This window comes from Schistocerca cancellata, chromosome 3 (genome assembly GCF_023864275.1).
Source record: "Schistocerca cancellata isolate TAMUIC-IGC-003103 chromosome 3, iqSchCanc2.1, whole genome shotgun sequence".
NCBI lineage: Eukaryota > Metazoa > Arthropoda > Insecta > Orthoptera > Acrididae > Schistocerca > Schistocerca cancellata.
In genome coordinates, this window is record NC_064628.1 from 423,073,408 (window position 1) to 423,099,486 (window position 26,079).

Consider the following 26,079-nt stretch of genomic DNA (forward strand, 5'->3'; position numbering starts at 1 on the left):
CATCCGAAGACCAGTATCAGTTGCAAAGCAATTTAGAAAAGATTGCTGTATGGCGTGGCAGGTGGCAGTTGACGCTAAATAACGAAAATTGTGAGGTAATCCACATGAGTTCCAAAAGAAATCCATTGGAATTCGATTACTTGATAAATAGTACAATTCTCAAGGCTGTCAATTCAACTAAGTACCTGGGTGTTAAAATTACGAACAACTTCAGTTGGAAAGACCACATAGATAATATTGTGGGGAAGGCGGGCCAAAGGTTGCGTTTCATTGGCAGGACACTTAGAAGATGCAACAAGTTCACTAAAGAGACAGCTTACACTACACTCGTTTGTCCTCCATTAGAATATTGCTGCGCGGTGTGGGATCCTTACCAGGTGGGATTGACAGAGGACATTGAAAGGGTGCAAAAAAGGGCAGCTCGTTTTGTATTATCACGTAATAGGGGAGAGAGTGTGGCAGATATGATACGTGAATAGGGATGGAAGTCATTACAGCAAAGACGTTTTTCATCGCGGCGGGATCTATTTACAAAATTTCAGTCACCAACTTTCTCTTCCGAATTCGAAAATATTTTGTTGAGCCCAACATACATAGGTAGGAATGATCATCAAAATAAAATAAGAGAAATCAGAGCTCGAACAGGAAGGTTTAGGTGTTCGTTTTTCCTGCACGCTGTTCGGGAGTGGAATGGTAGAGAGATAGTATGATTGTGGTTCGATGAACCTTCTGCCAAGCACTTAAATGTGAATTGCAGAGTAGTCATGTAGATGTAGATGAATTAAAATATAGATCCAACTGATGTTCTTCTATTATTTCTTCTATTCTATGAATAATTGTTAATTGAAGGCTGTATTTCTTTGTTGAACAGCAGCTACTGTTAAACAGTCAAAAATTACAGAAAAGAATGTTAGTTGAGCATTTAATACTTTATTACTTCTTATCGTAGTTTCTGAGTGAAACTTTCCTGGGTCTATTTATCGCTGATATAATCGGAATTTGTTCATGCAGATTTAGTATTATTGTTGATGTCTTACATAACTTTCCATGATCTCTCTCTTTTTTTAAAACCAAGTTTTCTGGGGAGCTTTTAATCAGTGAGGGTTCCTTGCTTGATGTCAATAACTGCAATTTGTCTTCTGTTCCATGTTTTGTCATCAGTGTACTGACCAGAGAGTAGCAAACCTTAAATCTGATGTAACTGGATAGAAAAAATAGCTACTCATCAAATGGTGGCAGGAAAACATACAAATAAAAAAAGGTTTTATGTATGCAAGCTTTCGCAGTCATTGGTTCCTTTCTCTGGTAGAAGAGCTGAAGGGGAATGAAGAGGGGTGAAGGAAAACAGCTGGAGAGGCTTAGGAAATGTGATAGAGTTCACAAAAGTCACCCAGAACCTCGGTCAGGGGAGACTTACTGGATGGGATGAGAAGGAAAAACTGATTGTTGGGGACTGCACTAGATGAGATTTGAGAAACCTATTTCCATTTGATTTACTTTAGTTCACTATGACCATAAAGAAGGCTCATATCAAACAAATAAGTAAGAGGATGTCATTGCAATATGAAATACATAGTAGAATTAAAAGAAGGAGGTTTTTAATAACTGAAGAAGTTAATGACAGAAAAGTCATCAGTTTCGGTTCCCTGTTGTCTGTGGCTTTAAACAAAACCTACTACAAAGAATTATTTCTTTGACTCTATGTCATGTGTGTGCTGCTGTAGTATGTTCACTTGGAATAGTGAAGCTGGAGGCAATGATAAGCTGAAGCCCTGATTCACTCAACGAGACATCTTGAATTGCATAACTTGTAGCGCACTGCCTATAAAAGACAGGGATCTGATTTTCTGCTGTTGCACACAGTTTTAACATGTTACACATAATAAAACACTAAACCATTACAAACACTTCTTAATGTATAACAAATTGAAGTATAAGTGAAAAACTACACATCAGAACCCATTCTATCCATAATACTGTGCATTTTAAAATGAATATCAGGGTTTTAAGACATTGTAGCATATGTTACATTCAATTTACAGTTATAATTAACACATCAAATGATGGAGCAACTCAAACAGTTTATCTTACAAGCATTACTTGAGCACCATTCATCATATAGCACACTTCAGGTCGTTACGTGAGTTCTTGTCAAACCTTGATCAGTGTGTCTGGAGTAATTGCTGCAACAATTGCTTCAGCCCTGTTTCTTAAGTTGGGTAGATCAGCTGACAGCCAAGGCACATACATATGATCCTTTATGAACCCCCAAATGTAAATATCGCATAGCATCAGACTGGATGAACATGGTGGCCATGAGAAACATGCTCTGTCATCCAGCCCGTTGTGGCTAATCCAGCAGTCAGGTACAATGTAGTTTAACCAGTCATGTACTGAGCCAGTGAAGCAGTGCACCATTTTGCTGCCAAATAAAGTTTAGATTCTTCCAATTGAGGAAAGAGCCATAGCACATCAAGATAAGAAACATAAGTTACTTCATGAGGATAAAGTGAAATTCAGCCAATCAGTTGCAGAAATGAAAAGCTTATTCAAACCACTTGACTTAGGTTTCCACATCTTTAAAATGCCTTCTACAGAAGGATCAATGATTAGACTTGCAATTGCTAACATGATATACATGTTAAATTATAGGTATACAGAAAAATTGAAAAAATAACCCACTAGCATATGACAAATTATTTACTCTTACTACTTACATAATGTTGCCCGCCTGGCTACCCGTGTGGTCTAATGCACTGCATCCTGTGTGGGAAAGCGTGCCGGTCCTCAGCATGAATCCGCCTGGCAGATTAGTGTCAAGTTCCATTGTGCTGGCCAGCCTGTGGATGGTTTTTTCCATCTGCCTCAGCAAATGTGGGCTGGTTCCCCTTATTCCGCCTCAGTTGCACTATGTTGGCGATTGCTGCGCAACACTGTCTCCACATACACGTACACCATACTTGCTCTACCACACAAATGTTGGGGACTGCGGTGGTGTGAGTGGACTGCTGTAGCCTGTTGTGGGGTTGTGTACCACTGTGGGCTATGGCAGGGACGAAGCCTCTCCATCATTTTTAGGTCCGCAGTTCAATACATGCATACGAACATACATAATGGTGCAGTGGAACATTATAACTCTAACCATAAGGCACATATGAAACATAAAATTCATCTCCATAACAGCAAAACTATACAAATTCTGCTGATTGTCATTAGACAGTACTTTACAAATGTAACTAGTAAATTGGTGTCAAACTGCTGTGTCTCTTAGATTAATGAAAGTTTTAGACAAGAGGGTGGTACTTGTATGCCGAGATGTGTGTGTAAGAGTGGGTAAAAATAATAGCATTAAAAACGGCTTAAAACAATTAAAATACTAAAACTGTAACCTAAAACTAAGTCATTCACTGATCATATGATACTATGAAGAGCCAACATGTGGTATTTTATTAGGTTAACACTGATTTTTTAAAAAACCAAGGAATTATGTAAACTATAAAATAACTTAAAGAACATCACAAATTATAGGCCCAGAAACTTACAGCCAGGATATGGCTCAAAAAACATTCAGTTTAGGGGAGTCTCATTGCAAATGTAGCATCTCATGGGGATATGCTGACCCTCCCTGACGTACACATTGTGTGTGTTCACATTTCAATCTAGGTGAAATGTCAGTTCATCACTGAAGATAACACTATCCAGAAAAATCTTCATTATCATGCAACAACATTTGGCTTGCAGAGTTGCCACATAAACTGAAGTCTGTGGGCTTTAGAGCTTGTAATGACTGCAAACAATAAGGACATACTTGTAAGCAACTCCTTAAAAGTCTACACACTAATTTCACTGGAATTGCTAATTCACAACTAGCCTTCCAAACGGATTTCTCAGGGCTACTTGTTCAACATATACTTCAGTCACTCTTAGTCATTTCATACTCTTCTCTTTGCACAGACAGCTGGTGTCTTCACACTGGTGATACCCTCTACTGATGTTATTATTACTTGGAGGATTACAGTATAACTTAATATGGAATGCACATTGCCCTGTAGCAACAGGTTCTGTCCTTGCATACTGTAAGATATAAAAAGCTTTTTGTTTGCCATCTTTGCTACTAGCATTTTCTAATGAAATATCTAGGGAATGGCATATATGCAAGCACACTGTAATAAATGCTACAAATCCTTTAAACCCCTATATTCATTTTGAAACACCTGATATTACTTAGGAAATATATAAAAAATTAAATTGTATCAATTTTTAAATTCATTTTTTAAAATAAAGGACAAAGAGTACAATGCATGACAGAAATAACTGTTGACTAATTTCTAACCAAGCAATGTTATGATGTCTTTTAATCTTCAAGAGATCACTGCTTCAGTAAGTACTATAGTCTGGGCAAATTTCAGTACTTAATTCAGTTACTATAGCTCTCTGCTGCCTACTAAAGAATTTCTTATACTTTATTGATCTGTGGGACATTCTTTCATTTTTGCTAATTTTTTTAGTTACATTTCAATTTTTTTTCTTGTTTCTTGTACTTACTTCATAAATTGATTACCACAGTCTACTTGGAACTTAAAGACTCCTTCAAATGAAACTTGAGTCAGGACATACAGTGCAGATATCTCTAAGCAACCAACAGTCAAAATTAAGATTGTTAGGCTTAACTGCTAAGGGATTTCTATTAGATTCGTATTATATCATTTACAGTTCAACCTCCTGGTGCCGCTGGACTGGGACTAGGCCAGGGAGCAGCTCCAACACTGCCCCCTCACCTTCTGAGCAATGGTGCAAGTCCTGCTCAACAATTACTTGGAGCAATGGTTGCTCCTCCGCAGCCACCACATACTCATACCCATCCACATCCTCATCAAGGACCAGCAACATCTCAGATCCCGCAGCAGTCCCCACAGCACCAGCCACAGCTTCAGCAACAGCAACCGCAGCAGCAGCAGCAGCAGCAAACACAACAACAAGCACAACAACAGCAGCAACAGCAGCAGCAACAGCAACAACAGCAGCAGCAGCAGCAGCAGCAGCATCAACATCAGCAACAACGTGCACAACAGCATTCACAGCCACAACATTACCCGGTACTATTTTCCATCAATTATCAATGATTTGAAACAAATATTTTCTATGATTACACTTATTGCTGAAACTTCTGGACACTTATTGCTATTCATACAGTTTTCAGTAACAGGAGTAAAAACAATGTATTAGCTGACCTACAAAAATTTAGAAATTTCTTGTGCCTGTTTCATTAGAATGCAGCTAATCAAAATGGTTGGAAACAAGCTATAGCATTATTTGTGCATCACCAAAGAAATCTGAAAAAGCTCTACACACACTTGTGTGTAGGGATATTTACTAATTTTTCTGGATGAGTTTATTGAACTAAGAGGTATCTAAACAGGTAAAAGAAAACAGATTTTTAGATGATTGTATTGTTGGAGATGGAAGCTAAATAGCAAGAGGCACCAGACTTACTTAAAGTTATTGCGATGATTCTTATTACATGTGAGTTTTATATTTCCCACATAATTTTTCTTCTCTTCTTCCTTTACTTTTGTATTTCTTCCATTCTACATCCATGAGAGCAAGATGAAATATCTGATCAAAAGTATCTAGACATCTACTAGTGGATATTGATATGAGGTGTTTCCACCCTCCACCTTTGTAGCAGCTTGAACTCTGCTGGGAACATATTCAATAATGTGTATGGATGTCTGTGGAAGAGTGGCTGGCCATTTTGCTTAAGAGCTGAAACCAGAGAAAGTTTAGATGCTGTGGTCTGGAGCAAAGTTGATGCTCTAAGTCATTCCAAATATGATCTCTCAGGTTTTCTCAGCATGATTGATTAATAAGAATGGACATTTCCAAGGGACACAGAGTATGAAGAGATCCCACACACACTGACTTCTGTCTCCATGCCTAGAACCATCACAGTTTGTCACAAAGACAAAGACACTGGTCCATATAGGTCGAACACTTTCAGGAAAAGAAACCCTCATTGAAGAATTACAACACCTGTAAATAGTGCTCCAAAGAAATGGGTACTCAGTTCACCAACTTAAGTAGGCAGTGTGACCAAAATCAAGAATGTGTGAGACAGAGGTTGAGACTTAGACCGAGGAAGAGAAAACAAAAATGGCTTATCTACTTTATGGTGGCCAAGTATCCAGAAAGATTGTAGACTTCTACAGAAAAATAGCATCTAGTGTGAACCACTCCATTCACCTAGGATAAAAAGCATTTTTTATAATGTTAAAGGTGATTTAGGTGTCCAATAGCTGAGCATGTATCACATTCCATGCGAATATGACATGTCTTACATGGGACAGACAATCAGAGCAGTCAAGGAGAGATGCAAGGAACATCAGTGACACACCTGAGTAAAACAACCATGTAAATGGCCAAGTACTACCTCAAACATAATCATAAAATGAAATACGATGAGATCAATATTGCGGTACAAATGCCAAGTTTCTGGGACAGCATAATTCAAAATGGTTCAAATGGCTCTGAGCACTATGGGACTTAACATCTGCGATCATCAGTCCCCTAGACTTAGAACTAATTAAACCTAACTAACCTAAGAACATCACACCCATCCATGCCCGAGGCAGGATATGAATCTGCGACCGTAGCAGTCGACTGAAGCGCCTAGAACCGCTCAGCCACAGCAGTCGGCAAAGCATAATTAAGTAGTCTATCAAAATGAAGCTGTCATAAAACCCAATAAATTGAGACAATAGTTTCAGTTAAAATAATGCTTAGTGTTAAAATCTCACTGAGAATGACACCAATCAGAGTTGGAAGATGCTGAGAGAATTTATGTTTCACAGAATACCCACGCTGACTCTGAAAATATAACATTAAAGAATGTAGCAGGTGTCAGGAAATGAGCTAAGCTATAAATAGCAATGTGTGACCAACTGTAGTTCAAACAATAGTTCACAGTCTGGTTGGAGTCCAGATGATGAGTGAACATAACAGCAAAACTTGCAGCACCTGAAGAAGATGTCTGTGTTGGTCATTAAAATATTGTGTGTAAAATGGAAACAACAACTCAGCAGGACACCCTGAAGCACACTTTTCATCCCAAATGTGTTCTGTTATGTTCAGCTCAGGAGTCTGGGCAGGCCACTCCATTTAAGGAATGTTATGTCCACTAACCATTGCCCACAGGTAATGATTTATGATTTTTGTCATGCTAACATAAAAAATTATTATCTCTAAACTCTTCCTCTGCTGTATGCAGTGAAAAATGCTGTAAAGTGTGTTCATATCTTCATTTGGCATGTTCTTAGGTACAATAAGGGGACCACATCCTAACCATGGAACACACCCTTAACACTGTAATGCTATCTTCTCTGTATTTCACTGCTGGCACTACACATAATGGCAGGTAACTTTCTCTAGGAATTTGCCAAACACAAACATTTCCAATGGATTGCCACACAGTAGAGCATTATTTGTCACTACAGATTACTCATTTCCAGTCATCCGCTGTCTGGTGGTATTGTTTCTTACACCATCTCAAACATCACTTAGCATTAACTAAAGAAATGTGTAGCATATGGGGAACTGCTTGGTCACCTTGTCCCATTATTTTTAACTTGCTATAAGCAGTTTTGTGCTAGTTGACTGCTGATAGCACTTTGGGACATTTGGGTGATTCCTTTCACTGATTTCATGTGACTTTTTTACAGCCAGTCTCTGCAGTGCTCATCTCTGTTTGCCAAGTACATGAGGTCTGCCTGGCCTTGGTTTAGCTGTAATTGTTCCCTCACTTTTCAGCTTCAGACTCACATCACCAACAGTTGACTTCGGCAGCTATAGAAGGACAGAAATGTCTGTGGTGGACTTGCTGCTCAGGTGACATCAAATAACTAGTCTGCATTCAAAGTCACTGAGCCCTCTAACTCACTCTGCTTTTACTGTTTTTCTTCTGAGAACAGAATAGTCACTGCCTCCTCTTTTAATACTTGTGGATCCACTTCTTATGACATCTAGTGGTCAATTATACATTACCCAGGGGTGTCCAGATACTTTTAATCAGATAGTGTACATTCCTAATGAGAACAGTTACCGTGTCAGATGTTTCCATATCTACATTTAATCATCCATCGATTTTCACAAGCAACAACAGTGCAAAATCAAGCAATGAAGTTATCACCTTGTTACAGGATTTTCATCATTCAAATTAATTTTTGCTGCTATACAAATTGTAGCAGCTCCACCTTGATATACAACTGTAAATTGAATAGTAAACTTAATAGTAAATATAAAAAAGAATAATACCTGCAGAGAAAGTCATCCTGAAAACTAGAACCATGCTATAATTGTTCTTCACAAGAAAGGAGACAGTAAAGTTACAAAACACTGTAGACTCATTAGCCTTCACTCCATAATGTGCAAGCATTTCATCAAATCATTACTGACTGTGTAGTACTCAGGTAATACATGAAAACTATTCGGGTAACACAAATATGGGTTTATTCACAAATCTCTGAACAATAATGGAAATAAGTTTCTCTTAACTCCACACATAACAAAGCAAAAGAATCATACAGAAGGTGCAATGTAAACAATACACAGAACAACTGATGTGAGTGGTACAAAACTAAAAGAACATAGTGAGAGTGAGTCAGTGCTGCTCTGCATGTAAACAGGTGAGTCACTGGTAGACAGTGCAGTGGAGACGCTGCTGTGTGCGTGGCTCCTACAGGCAGCCTCTAGTGGCCAGCCCATGCTGATACAGTTAGCAGTTGATTTAAGTACACATGCACAGCGATACTACATTCGGTGCACTCACACTTACACGCACAAGTATCAGGATACAGCACACCTCTCCCTCATGCAAAAAGCCATCCAAACAATGGATGAGATGGTGGTGGCCTGATAAGAGGCACATCCATCAGATCCAGAGTGGTGGTAGCCAGTGCCAATGGCGAGGGCAGGACAATGTGCCAGGAGGGCACTGACCATGAGGCTGGAATGCACAGGGATGTGGGCATACCCGAGGGCGATAAGCCCACGAGGGGCTTGACTACAGCACCAGGCCAAGAGGGTGCTATTGTCCTATTTGTGTTGTCATCAGCAGGCAGATTCCAGTGCAGAGGAGACAGGGCTGGACCTACTGGCTGGTGATGATGGCTGAGTGGTGAGGGGACCAATGGAGGCAGCCTGAGTGGGAACAGCATACTGACACAATGGACCCGAGGCCAGAGACAAACTGGTGTCTGGTGCCAGGAAGCTGGAACCCTAGGGCACCGCATGTGGAGGGGGCAGCCTATGGGATGGGGCCACCTCCACAGCAGGCAACAGTTGGCTCAAAGCGATTGGCAGTGGGGTGGGCTGTGGCAATGGAGGCCACACCTGTGAACCGGTAGCATGTGATGATGAGGGGGCGAGGGGGGGGGGGCAGAACTGATCATAGTGGCATGCCACCAGCCCATCAACCATGTGGAGATCATGAAGACAGAGTCCCTGGTGGTGGATAACAGTGATTGGTATCCACTTGCGCCAGTGACCAACCCTCGCGCTCACGTCTGTGATCCCAATGGGGAGTGGCCTAATGAAACGCCATGACAGGTGTGACACAGGCTGTGAGAGATGGAGGAGAAGGCATGGCTGCTAGCTGTGAAGCAATTCAGCTGGGTCTCACTCCCCCATAGGCATAAAGCATAGGTGCTCAGAATATGGAGAAGGGCGTCATCCAGCCAAGAATCTGTAATGAACTTTTTCATTTGGGACTTGAATGCATGCACTAGTTGTTCCACCCCACCATTTGATTGAGGAAGGAATGGTGGAGCCATAACATCATGAATGGTGTGATGGGAACAAAACAATTAAAAGGTGTGAGAAACAATCTGGGGCCCATTCTCAACATCGACATGAGCACCCATCAAAAATGAAATGGAACAAACCACTGACTTGTAAGAGGCAGATGTCATAAATTGTTCCAACAGTACAATGTTCTGTTTGTTATTACTGACCAGCATCTGCATGGCCGGTGTCAATGGCATCAAGCCTAAACTCACATAGGCTTGAGAATTCTGTAACATACCTGCTGCACCTGTGCTGATCTGTAGCCAGAGCATTTCGCAAAAAAACACTTAACTTGATAAACAAAGTCAAAGTCACAAGCATTGTAGCCATACAGTTTACTTCCATATCCATATCCTGAACAACCTTTGGTGAATGACACATGAAGGCAATGCTGCCTTTCTTCTGGCAAGCATTACAAGTAGTCCAGGTTTTGGGGCATGCCAAATGTTCATGATGGACAAGACAGAAAGGAAAATATAGAAACAGAGAATGCTGATGCTGGTGCTGTGGTGGTCATCATTGCTTATGCCACCCTTGGCCTGCTTGGCACTGGTCCCACATGCTTACGGCCACCACTACCAATTCCTTGTGCAAGCAATCTGTTGTCCTAGTGGGAACATCTTGTGACACTAATGCCACATCACCCTATGCTCCAATTTGGTAATCCACTGCATAAGAAACTTCAAAAGATTGTGCTATTTGCAAAACTTATGTCAATGTGGGTTTCAAAGAGTAAAGCCTTTTGGCACCCTTCCTTGTCTGAAGCTAAACAGATAATTGCGTCACACGTGAGAGTATGCATAAGAGTCATTATGGGCATCAGTAATGAACTGACACTTACAGCCGTGGCTGTGAAGTTTGGCTGCCCAAGCCCTTTTTGACTGGTTTGTTTTCTTGTGGCATCAGCAGAATACAGCTCACGCTGCTGTGACATGCATTTGTTTGTGATACTAGTTGAACAATAAACTGCATATGTGATCAAAAGTAAGAGTTACTGGTTCTTGTAAAGGGGCAAGCTGGCACAGTAATTAATACACCTTAGGTGGAATAAAGCTTTGTACAAATTCAAGTCTATCAAACCAAAAGCCAAAAATACTGTCTGAGTCTATTTTCATAGCTTCCCAATCAATGGCTGAATCATCACACAGAGGAAAAGTGGATGGATAGACTGACACAGTGGTGCCCAGTCTATTAATGAAAGCTGATAAGTGGTCACGCTGAAATAAGCTGTTGAATCAGGGTCAGTAGCATGATGTCTGTAATGACTAAACCTGATGAAACCACACTTAAAGACTGCACACATGGAAACCAATCCAAACTGATCACCAATTGTGTAGTATTCAAGTTAATATACAAAACTGATACACGCAACACAAATATGGCTTTATTCTTAAATCTCTGAATTATAAGAGATACACAGAACAACTGATGTGAGCAGTACAAGCTAAAAGAACATAGTGAGAGTTGAGTTGATGCTATTCCCTGTGTATACAGACACAAGTAGCTAGTAGACAGCTTGGCAGAGGCCATATGCATGCTTCCTACAGGTTGCCTCTAGTGGCCAGCCTGCGCTGATACAGCTGGTGGCTGATTTAAGTACACATGTGTGGCATCACTACAATTGGCACAATCACACTTGCATGCGCTATAGCAGTATGCAGCAGGCTGCAATAGAAAAGACATTGAATTTTAATCAAGCAAATGAATGAACTGGCTTTATCTGAGTTTCTAGCACAAGTGATAATTAGTAAGCCTTGAATGAATTTACATGATGAATGAATGAGTATGGATTACCACTTTGCCAAGTTGAAGAAGCTTTTCGCTGATATTGAACATAGTCTGTATGTACAGCTCTTGAGAAACCAGAAACTGATTAATCCTTTGTTACTATACATTAAGGATATGTACACCAATGCTACAAGTGCTATAATGCTTCTTCAGTTTAGAGGGAAATTTAAAATTGAAAGTGGAGGAAAGGTGATACCAGTCTGCCAGACCTATTCTGAACAGTGCTAGAGAAAGTTTTCTAATTCCTAATCTGGAAAAAGAGAAGGAATATATATTAATGGAACTGACCTGAACAGCCCACATTTTGCTGATTATATTATACTATTTGCCCATAGTGAGTAAATAACAATTAATGAAGCAACATTTGAGCACAAGTTTAAAAGCACATCTTAAAATAAGGCTGAAGTGATGATTAATGAACATATAAAAATTGTGCAGATCAATAATGAAGTCATAGAACAAATTAACAAGTTTTTTTTATCTTGAGCAGCTGAAAACAATTGGATGGATATAAGAGAAGTGCTGTAAACATAGAGTAAAAATGTCCTCAGGTGTTTTCATTAAACTTACTATAGCTTTGAAGACTAAGCTTCTGATGTATCTCTTTACAATCAGTAGTATTACCAGTTCTGATTTGTACTAGTGAGACACGGACATTGCACACAAATACCACTCAAACACTGAGGGCTGGTAATGTGGAGAAACATAGATGATGAAAATTACTGCGACAGACAGTAACAAATGAATCATAAGCAGCATAGAGGTGGACAGGACATGTAGGTGAGTAAATCGACGATAGGTGGACAGAGAAAGTACTTGGCTTGATTCCAAGAGATAAGAAAAAACTGAGAAGAGATCTGAAGGTAGGTGAGTATGTACAATTAGAAAACATTAAAGTTCAAAATAGATGTGTGTAGCTGAAGACCATAATACATGGAGAAGTTTGAGTAATCCTTTATAAGGCAGCAGAAGCCAAATAGCTGATGATTATAATGATTGTGGTTGTGGTGATAATGAAACTCCAATGGTACAACAGCAGACAATATATTACATTTTATTGGTTATGAAAATGTATGTGAAAACAGCAGAAAATAATAAATGGAAGCAATGTTAATTTCAGAATGTAGTTAAAGATTTGTTGTTATAACTTACTGCTCAAAGATTTCAGATACTTGTAATGCCTCAAGTAAACTGGGGAAGCACCACAAAACATCAGGTAATAAACCAAGAGTGTACCCTTTGAGGGAACAGGGAAGGGAAACTGTCCCACCCCTCACACCACGTAGCAAAAATAAATCTTGTGAACTGAACTTACATCCAACTGTGTCAAACATAGAGACATATCAATTTTATATCAGTTTAAATGAAGTCAGGACATGAAATGGATACCGACTAGTGCACCCAGAACTATTTGCCATGAAAACTTGTATCTGTTTTCTCATTCACCCCAGAAGTAATATGAGTTGCCCCCCACCCCAATCTCAGAGCCTGGGTAAACTCTAACAAGAATACAAAGTATTTATATGGAATATGGGTTTTAAGCAAATGATGAAGGAAACACAAGGGAGGGACATATTTTGGATTAATTTTGGAGAAGGCCACATGACTTCACTTACAAGACAGAAGTAGATGCTAGATGGTGTATTGTACATTGTAACTGACATTTGTGAAATGAATGGCATGTCTATAGAGAAATTTACTACACAACACATACAAGAGCTCTTACCAATGATGTTGACCACATTTGTTCCTATAGTTATTTTGAAACTGCAATGGTCTCATTTCTCCTCTTACATTAAGATTTATGCTTGTCAAGAAACGTTAAAAGTCCACATCCTGGATGCTACACTTTTCCATTTCAGCTAACATTTTGTGTCATGACAAAAATGTCAAACAGTTAAATGTTGTAGTTGTTGCCCATATTAATTTAGAATAGTGCAATGAATTTGATTGCATAATCTATCTATTATGCATATGATTCACTTTATATGTTTGCTTCCATAAATATCTTTCAGTGTTTTTTATTGAACCCTTGTCTGTCTTTGTTAAGGTCTTGCAGGAGAAACATCATCATCACAATGGCATGATGAATGGTTCAGAAACATCAATGACTGTGATAAATCGATTAGCAGCTAATAACTCTGATATTACCATTACTACAACACCACAAATATCTAATCAGAGTCAGCACAAGAGTTCCACCAATGGCAACTCACAGCACAACAGGAGCAGTCCCACAACTGATTTCCTTGCTGATTCTCCAAGTAAGATTAATGTCTCATTAATTTTATTCTGATATGATGTTTTTGTGTTTCCTTTGTTCAGTTTTTATTTATGTAACTTTAACAATGTAATTAACTACACTTTTTATAGAAATATGTAACTATAACACACACACACACACACACACACACACAGAGTTATGTTCTCCCAATGTTGTGTAACTAAAGTATTGTCAGGGAAATCAGGTTTGCTGCTTTTTCAGTTAAGATGTCACCTAGTTATACTTCATATTTATTTAGATAAATTAGGTGGATGCACTTTTAATAAGGAGAATAAATTTGTTTTGTGTTCAATAGACTTCGGGGTTGTCTGCTGGAACATTACTGCCCATAAAATGGCAGGTATATAAGGGCTGATAATCAAGACAGTTAGATAACAAACAAATGGTATAGCTAGATAAGAACACTTAGAATTTATTTTAATATTTTTTTTGGGGGGGAGGAGGGGGGGGGGTACTTGGTATGCTGCTATTAATCTGTAGACAAGGTTTTTGAAAATTTTTAAAGTAAAATACTTAACTGAAAATAGACAAATATGCGAAGTATATGTGGAGCTCTCATTCCTCTCACCAATTAAAGGTTATAAACAATTGTAGTATATAACTACATATTTTAGATAGTCACACATCCATCAACAAATCTGAACCAAAAACATGGGAAGAAAAACTATATGTCACTAATGCAGATTTTATCCTATACACAATTCCATGGTGGCTGGCAAAGCAGGCTCACATGTGTCATACAACTGTGTGTTTAATCCTTTATGACTGACTGGCCAGCCTGCTTATATCTCTGTCTGATGATGGAGATATAAGCTTCAAAACTTAGCTGTGCAATAAAAAGATACAGTATTTTCAACTACAGTGGATTTTGAATTTGATCAGCATGACCCTCAGTTGTGGGAGCTCTCAAAACCAGAGTTTTGTGCTCACATACAATTGGTGTACCAATAGATGGGAAGCATAGGTCACATATTAATACTTCTGATAATCCACACTCCACAGTCAAGCTGTATGTTCTCAGTTAATGGTCCTGCTATATTTTCTTATCTTAGTGTGAGTAAAGATTACACATTAAAAAGTCACACGTCTTTCATGGATCTTTGTTTCTGTGGGAGACGCACTTTAATGGGGAGACACAAATAGTCACAAAGAAGATATATAATTAATTTTACTTGTGTTAACAAAAGCATAAAAAAGATAACAAATATTAATTTATATTTTAATTCCCAGAAATGTGATTGATTATTATTACCAGTGTTAGAGAAATTTTCTTTCATTGCATTTTACTTCATGAATAAAGTTGTTTATGGCTGTCAAAATCTAACTGATTATATGTCAAATTTCTGGTTCTGAAACCAGAGCAGTGTAAAAAACTAAAGTGGCAGTTTGCTTGTGTATCATGCCTGCTATACAAAGGACTTTTAAAAAGTAATGGTACTATAAAATCATTAATCAAAAACTTCTACCTACATACTGAACAGAATATAACCCATATTTGCCCTTAATATTCCTCTGTGAATCACCACATTATGATATCATGCTGCTAATTTCAAAAGAATTCCCTCCATTCTGGATGAAATGCTTGATGAGTAGAAAGGAAGCAACATATTAAATGCTTCATAAACCCTACGCTATTAAAAATTCAGAAGGTGCTATCCTAAGTACTGGTGATAGGCATGTATTAAAGCACAAAAAACTCCTCTGGTGGGAGAGGAGGATACATCGGTGAATGTTAGAAAGGAGGGACAGATCATTCTGACACCAGAATGAGAGAACAGGTGGTAGTATTAACACATATTAATTTGGGTATCACATATTGATTGCAATCATTATAAAAATATAATTTTAAAGACATAACTAGCTTTAATATAAATATGTCCATTTGACATAGGTAAAAAATGAGAACTTTTATATGCCATAACATATTAAGAACCAAGGTCTTATACCTGAGACCATCAGTTCTGTGTATGATGTAACCTCTTTCTTCACATGAGAGAGAAAATCATTCTGTTTTCATTGATTGTATTTGCTATTTATGATTAAATAATAAATTTTTGGATGATTGAATTTGCTTCAATGTCTGTGGTCATAGATCAACCAACAATCAATCAAACAAGTGGCAATGTTGTTGATGGCATTAACTTGGATGAAATCAAGGAATTTGCCAAGGCTTTCAAGCTGCGTCGCCTTTCTCTGGGTCTTACTCAGACACAAGTGGGGCAAGCTCTCAGCATCACAGAAGGTCCAGCATACAGTCAGAGTGCCATTTGCAGGTTAGAGACTACACTCAATTCTTCATTTCTAATGCATGGTGTATTAGCAACCTCAGATTCTGTGGCCGATCAAAATATGTACATGTTTCCTTAACCTCTATGCAGTGTAACTAGAATTTTATGGACACAATATCACATTTATGATCCTCTCAAAATTCACTGTTCTGTGGAAACTACAAATCATTAGTAAATGCAATGAAAGGTTATGCAAAACTATTGCCATGACCAGGTTTTTAGTAGGAGGAGAATTTTGGCTGCCTGCAGTTCATGGATATTAAGCTAGCTGAAAATGGAACTGTACACCAAACAGAATATTGTTATGTCTTTTCTCTACAGTTGATTATGATCTTTTAATGACTCATATGAACTTTGTGTAGAACAAAATAGTATGAAATATGAAACAGGGAAACACAGTACATGAAAAACCATTTTCTCACATAGACTAGAAGTACTGGCTTATGGGAAGGGGGTGATCATTTTATAAATAAAATTCTTTTATTATGTTTTGCAGTGTTTGGTCACACAAACACTGTGATACCATTTGTGCAACTTGAAGCTAAACAGTACTATAAACGACTTTCAACTATTTTCTTCTCTACCAGAACATACATAAAACCTGATTCTTCCAGAGCTTCAAACAATTCCTTTCCTAAGTGAATTCCCTTATATTCCTAAATATTTCCCACATCACTAGTGTTCTGAACATACTTCTGTAGAGCTGATTTCAAAATTTTGTCACACAATGCAAAACAGAATCATAATTTTATAACTGTGCTTAATTGCTAACACAGTTTAGGAAATCATGACATCACATTGTCCTCTGTAATACATCTCAAGTTTTATTATATGTTGTTCAAATCTTTAAAAGTTGTTAATTTACTCACAGTCTTAGGAGCCTGTTGTTTGATGTAAGTAGGGCAAGACCTGATGCTAAAAGGTCATTTCTAACAAAATTCCTGTTGAGTTGTGGTATTTAAACTGGTGCATCAGATTTCGCTTCTCTTAGAAATTTAAGAAATCCCCTCGATACATTATGGTCATTTCCTTTATCTTTTGGAGTCCTCCAGTATCATATCAATGACACTATTTTCTGACAGTAGGTCACTCTGCCCACTGAATTAGCAAATGGACTTGAATGGTCATGTTATGTCTAGAAAAGTATTGAGTGAGATTCAGTTTGCAGAAGTCCAGAGGTCACGAGGCATGTCTGGTACTTCTCCATACCAGTGTCCAGTACAGTACATTATATCACATCAGATTTATTTTTGTCTTAATGTTAAGGTACTGATTTTAAGATTGTATGTATCCTATGCATCCTGTGCATGCAAGGTCTGAGGAAACACAATACAATTGCCTTTTTCCACAGATAAGCTGATAACAGTTTTTATGAACAGAATATTGTACAACTTTGTAAATGTGTGTTTTTGTGTGCAAGGAAAAGCAGAAGACAGAGAGAGAGAGAGTGAGAGTGAGAGAGAGGGAGAGAGAGAGAGAGAGAGAGAGAGAGAGCAGTTAAGGAGGAAAGGTGTGTGTTGATATCAGAGTAGAAGCTTGAAAGTTAGTGCAATCTTCTGAGCTTTTAAGCATGCCTTTAAATCACCAAACATTCATTTGCAGGTGTGTTGTCTTCCTTTATTTTTTGTTTCTGTCTTGTTTGTACCATGGAATTTAGACTGTCATAATATCAGTTTGACAAAGAGAACTTTTCTGAGGGACAATAACTAAAACTGCAGATCATTAGCAACTTTCATGTAACATTACCAGCAAAAACAGATTATGAAGAGGGATTTAGAGTTCCAGATTAAAACTCTTTTCTGCTAAGACCTTCTCCATGTTCAGAAGACTGCAGATATTTTTATCTATGTAGCAAGAGTTTATGGAGTCCCATAGCACATGTTTTAAATTCTCCAAAGGCAAGGAATGACTGAAAAGCAGCCTGACAATGCCTTTGCGGCATATGTCCAAATTGCAGTGCATATGTAAAGACATGTAGATGTGCATTATGGTTGAAGATGACAGTACAATCTCTCTCAGTACCTCCCTCATCCATTATTGATTACTGAATAATTTTATTAGTGCTATATGTTCTAAATTTTAGCATTTCCTATCCAAGAAGCCAATGTTTAAAATGCAGGCCAAGTATACATACAAAATCATTCATAACTGATGAAAACACATTCTATAAACACACTCTATAACTCATTTTGAAAACAATGATGTACATCTGCATCCAGGTTCTGCAAGGCACTCTAAAGTACATACAGAGGGGTCCAAAAAAATGTATCCACTGTTTAAAAGTCCATAACTGGCAAACTGACTGGTGGAGTTGTCTCATCTCTGGTAGTGTAATAGTTTGTAGTTCCAGCAATCACCACACAAGCATTGTATTGCGTTGTTTTGTTTTGTCAGATGCCAGTCACCAGATAGTCAGTGTTTTGTTCTTAGTTGCACCTAGTTACTTGAGTAAACATGGCTTGTGCAAGGCTTACATTTGATGAAAGGAAGCAGTTTTGAAGTGGTATTTTAAGTAAAAAAACATTAATGAGGTTCAACGGCAGTGGCGAAATAAGTAGCAAACAGATCCACCGACACGTTTAATGATTTGTCACATTCGAGACAAATTTGAAGCCAGAGGCTACATTAAAGATGTGCACAAACAACGATATGGATGATCTGTAACAGTAACAAGCCTAGCTAACTCCCGTCGTGTGTTACAACAATTCACTTGCTCACCACAGAAGTCTGTGAGACAGTGTGCCCATCAAACTGGAGTGAGCCACTCAAGTGTTCACCGAATTTTGAAGACAGCAAAGTGGAAGTGCTACATCCCATGATTGCTACACGGAATGAACGAGGATGACCCAGATCATAGAATGGAGTACTGCGAGTGGTTTACTAACATGGTGCGCAATGATGAACTGTTTGCAGAGATGATTGTGTGGTCTGATGAGGCACAGTTCAAACTCAATGGTACAGTAAATTGCCACAATTGCATCTACTGGGCCACCAAAAATCCGAACAACCATGTAGACAAAGCTGTGAATTTGCCAGGAGTAAATGTGTGGTGTTGGTTGTCTTACCAGGGCTTGATTGGGACATTCTTCTTTGACGGCACAGTTACCAGTGAGGTGTATCTTCAGAAGCTTCAGACATCCGTTTTACCTTCTATCCGAGACTTGTATGGAGATGGAAGAGTTTAATTTCAACAAGATGGTGCCCCAGCCCACTATCAAAATCGTGTTAGGGCATATCTTGACGAAAATCTACCAGGAAGATGGATAGGCCATAGAGGTGCTGTGGAGCATCTACCACGTTCACCAGACCTATCTCCTCTGGACTTTTACCTGTGGGAAACACTAAAGGATGTTGTTTATTGACAAAAGCCATGCACATTGGATGAACTTCGAGAATCCATCGTACATTCATGTGCAAATATCCAGCTGAACACGTTGCAGTCAGCAGTTCATGCTGCAGTCTGGCGGCATCGTTTGTGTGTGGATGTTAATGGTGACCAGTTTGAACACCTACAGTGATATCTTTAAGTTGGACTTTAAGCAACACTTTCACCAAAAATGAGACAACTCCATCAATTAATTAGCAAGTCATGGACTTGCTGGGGAATGAAATCACTCCTCTCAAACAGCAGTCCAGCATTTGAGCCACTGTACCAATTTGTGTGATCAATGCAATGTAACAGTTGTTGCATGTTTCAACCATGTGCACCAATAAAAGTAATGAAAATACCTAAATGTATTGACTTTTTGTCAACTGTGGAAATAAACCAGGAGCATTTTTGTGCAGTATTTTTTATAAGTTTGCACTGGGTTTTAGTGTAGATCATTTCCTTGAGCCTTTACATTGGCTATTTGTGGATGCTTCTTCTTCATTGACCATTGTTATCCACTGATGCAGTGAATTAAGAGATAAACAAATCTCCTTCAAAAGAAACATCTCCTCCCAAAGAAACTGCACTTTGTGTACTCAGAGAAAGATTGAAGAGGAAGCCTACACCCATCAGTGCATAAAATTTATTGTTTGGGCTAAATTGGTGGGCATTATTAAAATCTCCCATGAGAGCCTTCTTGTTAGGAAGTTGTGCAGTGAGCAGATAGCACATTATTCAGTTCACAAAGTCCCGTCAACATCAGCTAGATCTGTTTAATTATGGAAAAATGAAACTCAGTATTAGAAATTGTAATTTATGACTCAGTTTCAAGAGTCAATGCTGGTAAACATGATGGGGAGACCTTCTCAATGACCATTTTTGTGTTTTGTCCATTGGAAAAACAAATTCAGAAATAAATAAATTCACTTCAAATAAAGGTTAATTCACATGTTTAGATACATCTACTGTAGAAAATGCACTTTGTGTGCTCAGACAAAGATTGAGAAAGACAGATGACAGTCATCTAACAAGAGGAAAGCAGGAAATGTGGCGGGAGGGAATGGTGTTCACTGTAAGTAGAGACATCAGCACAGTCACACCTGAAGAAGGTACGGCTATAAAAATAGACTGGCATAATGGGGTATGTGTTCCTAGGTTTTGTTTTTTTAAAGAATCTGGGGGAAATAGTCAAAGGTTTTATTGTGTAGGATATTGTTTGATCACAACAATGTAACAACTCAAAGTGCAGCCAAAACATAAATTTCTGGATGGTTCTGAAATATAGACACACTGAATCACTCTCAGAGCCAACATCTGGTCACATCTGATTTATTTATGTTTCCAAAGCTTAAGATAGCATCCAAAGGCAGTGTTTTGAGCCATTAGAAGCAATTGTGTGTGCTAGGAAGCATTCCTAGGAGGCATATATGTACCAAACACAGAAGCATAATTTTAGAAAATATTAAACAAAGTTTTAAAACAAGAGAAGAAATTCAGATTATACCTTCAAAATTTTCAGAGTGAACCTCATACAGGCAATATTTGTATCTACATTGCTGGAAAAAAATCACAACACCAAAAGATAATAAATACAGAGTAATGAAATTTCCAGATCACATTTGTCTAATTAATGTAAGGGCAAGAAGAGCTATAGGAAACGTGAAATTCTGGTACATTAAAAATGAGTTTAACTGCCAGGAAGTTGAATGCAAGTATGCAGATGTGCATGAATTGTGTAGTACTGGTGCCAGATATCAGTTTGTGGGATGGAGTTCCATGGCTGTTGCACTTGCTTGGTCAATACAGGGATGGTTAATGGTAGTTGTGGATGACACTGGAGTTGTCCTCTGATTATGTCCCATATGTGCTCAATTGGAGACAGATCTGGTGATCAAACAGGCCACTCTGTATAGAATGTTGGTTTACAATAGCTGCGTGTGGGTGAGTGCTTTCCTGTTGGGAAACACCCCCTGGATTTCATGTGGGGTCAGTGCAAAGCATACTGCAGGTCATCTGGCTTGGGGCTTCCTTGAAGTAACCTATTTGTAACAGTTCGTTGTGTCACTGTGGTGCCAAGCAGTGCTCAGATGGCTGCTGCAGATCCAGTACAGTACACCAGAGCTGTACATTGACCGTAGTGGTCTTCCCTCTTGGGAGTGCCACACAGTCATTTGGAGCCTGGTCTTCTTGCGGCCATACTTTTCCATGACCACCACTGCCAGCGATGATGTACAGTGGCTACATTCTTGCCAAGCCTTTCTGCAATATCACAGAAGGAACATCCAGCTTCTCATAGCCTTAATACGTGACCTTGTTCAAATGCTGTGAGGTCCTTATAATGGTGTCTTTGTTGCTTTAAAGGCTTTTTTGACTAGCATCAAATCACCAAGTCCCATCTCAGAGATAAACTAATACTCATGACCATTACAGTGTGTATGTAAACCAAACCTGATTTACATCCTCATAGTGGCACTACTAGCACCAGTCTAATGTGACTGGTGTGAAATTTGAATAGTCATCATCTTTCAGTAGTAGAAAAATACCTCCCAACTTTTGTTCATGTCCCACAACTCCTTCTTGGTGCTGCAGGTTTTTTTTTTTTTTTGTCAGTGTATATACATTTAAATAATTTGGAAGATATTCAGAGCTCCTAATAAACCCAAAGAGAGAAACGGAAATCATGTAGCTTAAATGCCAATCTGAAATAAAATAATGAAACGTGAAAGAATTAAAGAGACTTAAAACTATACAATGATACAGTTATGAGAAGGGTAATGTAATAATGAAGCTGATGTTGTGTAATTCAAATTTCTATTTTGGCCACCTATGTTTTAAGTCTTTTTTTTTCTTTAGAAGTTATCCAGTTCCAGAAGAAGACACTAATTTCGAATAGTTCTTATACCTTCATCTTTTTCATCTAACTCTGGAACTTTTCAATTGCACTTCTACATCTTTCGGCTATCTTCACTTAAATCATTAGTCTGTTCAGAATTGTCCTTTCATACCACTGTAAAGTATTTTTTGGGGCACAGTGCAAAAAAAAATTGTCATATTACCATAAGTGCATAGGTAACATCACATTTGTCCAGTTGCTCTTAAAAACTTGTGGATCTTTGCTTGCTTCCATTATCAGTAGTGCACATTGGCGACAACATTTTATGAACACTTTTGTAAGTGTGTCTCTTTGGAGCTCACATTCTTGCAGCTATAATAGGTTTTATTATTACATTCAGATACACTGTTAATGTTCTTTCAATAAAATGTGGATGAAATCTCAAATCATTCAATATGAATCAGGAAGGTCTAGTTACCAGAATGAATTTTCACTCTGCACTTGAGTTTGTGATGTTATGATACTTCCTGGTAGATTTAAACTGTGTGCTGGATTGGTACATGAATCTGGGACCTTTGCTTTTCACAGGTAAGAGCTCTGACAACTGAGTATGACTCACAACCCATCCTCACAGCTTCACTTCTGCCAGTACCAGTTTGGAAAGTAAGAGATGATGTACTGGCGGAGGAAAAGCTGAGAACATGGATCTTGAGCTGTAATTAGGTAGTTCAGTTGGTTGAGCACATGCCCTCGAAAGGCAAAGGTCCCAGGTTGGAGTCCCAATCTGGCACACAGTTTTAATCTGTCCAGAAGTTTTATATTTATCATCATGAAATTAGGGCCATACATGTAACCAGGCAAAGTCTTCACATATTAATCTTTTGGTACAAAGGTGTTATTAGCATATGTTGAGAATTTGTACCCATTGATGTTGCTAGCCCTATTTATTTTTGTTCATTTTGGATTTTATTCATAGGATCTTTCTACAGCCTGCTGCTAATATTTGCCTAATGCACTAGCAAACAGTACAGCATTCATTTAATTTCAGTTGTAGTATTCTTTTTATTTCATCTGTAACTCAATGTTTTTCTGCCATTTTGGAACACACTTCTCTGTTTCATAATAACCTATACAAACAACTTCTTAATAGTAATTGGGAACAGTGTAGAAATTAATGCAAAATTAATGTAAATTGTTCCATGAAATTACAGCTATTTATGTTTCCCTTTTTTTCTTATTCTAATCTATCCACCACATACCACCATACAGTGGCTTACAGAGTATGTATGTAGACATTCACAGCCATCTTCAAAATGTCTGAAACTACCTGGAGAAGATTACTGACCCAACTGCAGTGAGAGAGAGAGAGAGAGAGAGAGAGAGAGAGAGAGAGAGAGGGCATTAAACTGAATGGTGGGTAGCCACATTAGGTAAATGGAAGGAATGATAGGATGATTTAAATACTGCTCATTCCTATACACAGTGTAAGGAAAAGATAAATTGTTACTTACCACAAAGATGTCACTGTAAGTTGCAGACAGGAACAATTATAAGACACATATTAGCTTTAGACCATAGTCTTCATCACACACACACACACACACACACAGTCATTCATACTGTCAAGTGCACCTCATGCACACATGACCCTCATCTGTGGCAGCTCAGACCAAATGCTCATTCTGGTCCAAACTGCTGGAGATGATGCTTCCTTGTGTGATTGAATGTGTGTATATTTCTCTTTCTTTTTCTGATGAAGGCTAATATGTAAGTGTCTTTTAGTAGTGTCTATCTGCAACTTAATGTCTCATCTTTATGGTAAGTAGCAGTCTCTTTTTTCCTTATGTTGTTGATATTCCAACCAGGAGTTTCCGTTGTTTGATAATTCCTGTCCATCATACTCATAAATAAGCAAAAAGCTTTCATGATAGCTTTCATAACATCTGTGTGAATTTTATCATACACACAAGAGTGATATAAATCACATCTTTATACTCATTTCCAATTTGCTTCTGTTATTTGTAAATTTAGATGAAAGAAGTTCTTATCCATTGCACTTTGTAAACAAGAATAGATGTACTGCATAATTTATAGTAGTTCAACAATTATGAAAAGGATAGATTGCTACTCACTGTAAAGGTTACACACTGAGTTGCAAACAGGCATAGTGAAAAAATTATTACACACTGAGCTCTTGCACAAAGCATCCTTCAGAAAAGAAAGAAAAACACATGCACATTGACACAGACACACCTCATGCACCTATGACTGCTGTTGTGCGTGCAAGAGGTGCGCCTGCTTGTGTGAGTTTATGTGTTTTTCCCTTTTTTCTGAAGAAGGCTTTGGCTGAAAGTTCAGTGTAAAATAGTATTTTTATTGTGCCTGTCTGAAACTCAATGTGCCTCATCTTTATGATGAGTAGCAATCTATCCTTTTCATAATTGTTGGTGTTCTGACCAGGCCTTTACATTATTTATGGTAAGATAGAAATAATGTCAGGTTTGATGGTGCTTTCTTGTCTCTCAATTGTATGTTTCATTAACTGTAAAGAGATTGAAAAAAATTAATTTATTTCATAAACATCATTACATTTTGTATGAAAAGTATGGGGCTACAAGTTTTATGAAGAGGGTTTGTCAAATTTTGCATTGTTAGTGGTAGAGTGCACATACTGCTGTAAGTGAACTAAATCTCAAAGCTAAGAAACACAAAAGATTGTTCTATGTTAAAATACTAAGCACAGCAGTTCAAGCCAACACTACTAATGTTTCCCAAAGGTAAGCATCTTCCTTTAAGCAAATACCTCTAAAGGTTCAATTTTTGTGGTATCTCTGTTGACAGAATATGACATTGATGAAATAAATTAAATTAAAAAGCAATACTGAGCTAAAGAAGTACTCAGTGTTCATGAAATTTCAAAGAATATCTCATTTAATTTCAATACTCATTTATATGCTTTATGAAGGGCTGGAACTTACTGAATGTATCACGAAAATTATTTCTAGTGCATCTGGTAATGGGCTGCGAAAGTTGGAAAGTGAGAGCATTTCTTTTTATTTTGCCTGTAAATGAGAAATGTTAAGAGAACTCAATCATGATTTGCATATCTTTAAAAATGATCATTATGAAATTATTCCAACTCCATTGAAGGAAAGCTTTTGGGCACAACAGAAGAGATCTAAAATCTGATCTTAGGTATTCGAACCAAAATCGGAAAGCAAGTAGTATTTATAGGTGACTGCTGAATTAATGTAATGTGTTTCTGGAGATTAGTACTGTGTCTTTAGCAACACACTAACATGCAAGACATATAAACTTTCATTCTTATTAATACAGATTTTCTTGGTAAGTCTGCCAGATGTCACATTCCTCCCCCGTTACCATATAATTGTGTCTGCAGTTTTACAAGAAGTTAATAATATTAGTATGGCATGTGTTGTGGCAAAAAGTTAAAGCAAGTGGCAATAAAGTTCTCAGTAAGTGTGTTTTACTCTGTCCCCAGTGCCCTGGCCACTCAGATGTACTGTGCTGCACACCTTGCGTCACAGCAACAGGCTATGTACGTGTTATTCTCATACGTTTGGTTATCTTCTTTACTTCTACTGCACCTAACATATCTTACTGTTTCAGCCTAATCCCTTTCACAAATAAATTAAAACTTACAGCACGCAAACTT

General features: G+C 38.1%; 1 protein-coding gene across 1 annotated transcript in view; it reads left to right on the plus strand.

The window, feature by feature from the left end:
* LOC126175172 (POU domain, class 3, transcription factor 2) overlaps positions 1–26,079 on the plus strand; it is a 498,697-nt gene that overhangs the window by 462,619 nt on the left and 9,999 nt on the right. The window contains exons 7-10 of the mRNA XM_049921762.1: positions 4,714–5,096; positions 13,679–13,892; positions 16,005–16,185; positions 25,906–25,962. Coding sequence (XP_049777719.1) covers positions 4,714–5,096; positions 13,679–13,892; positions 16,005–16,185; positions 25,906–25,962 — 835 coding nt within the window. The remainder of the gene's footprint in view (positions 1–4,713; positions 5,097–13,678; positions 13,893–16,004; positions 16,186–25,905; positions 25,963–26,079) is intronic.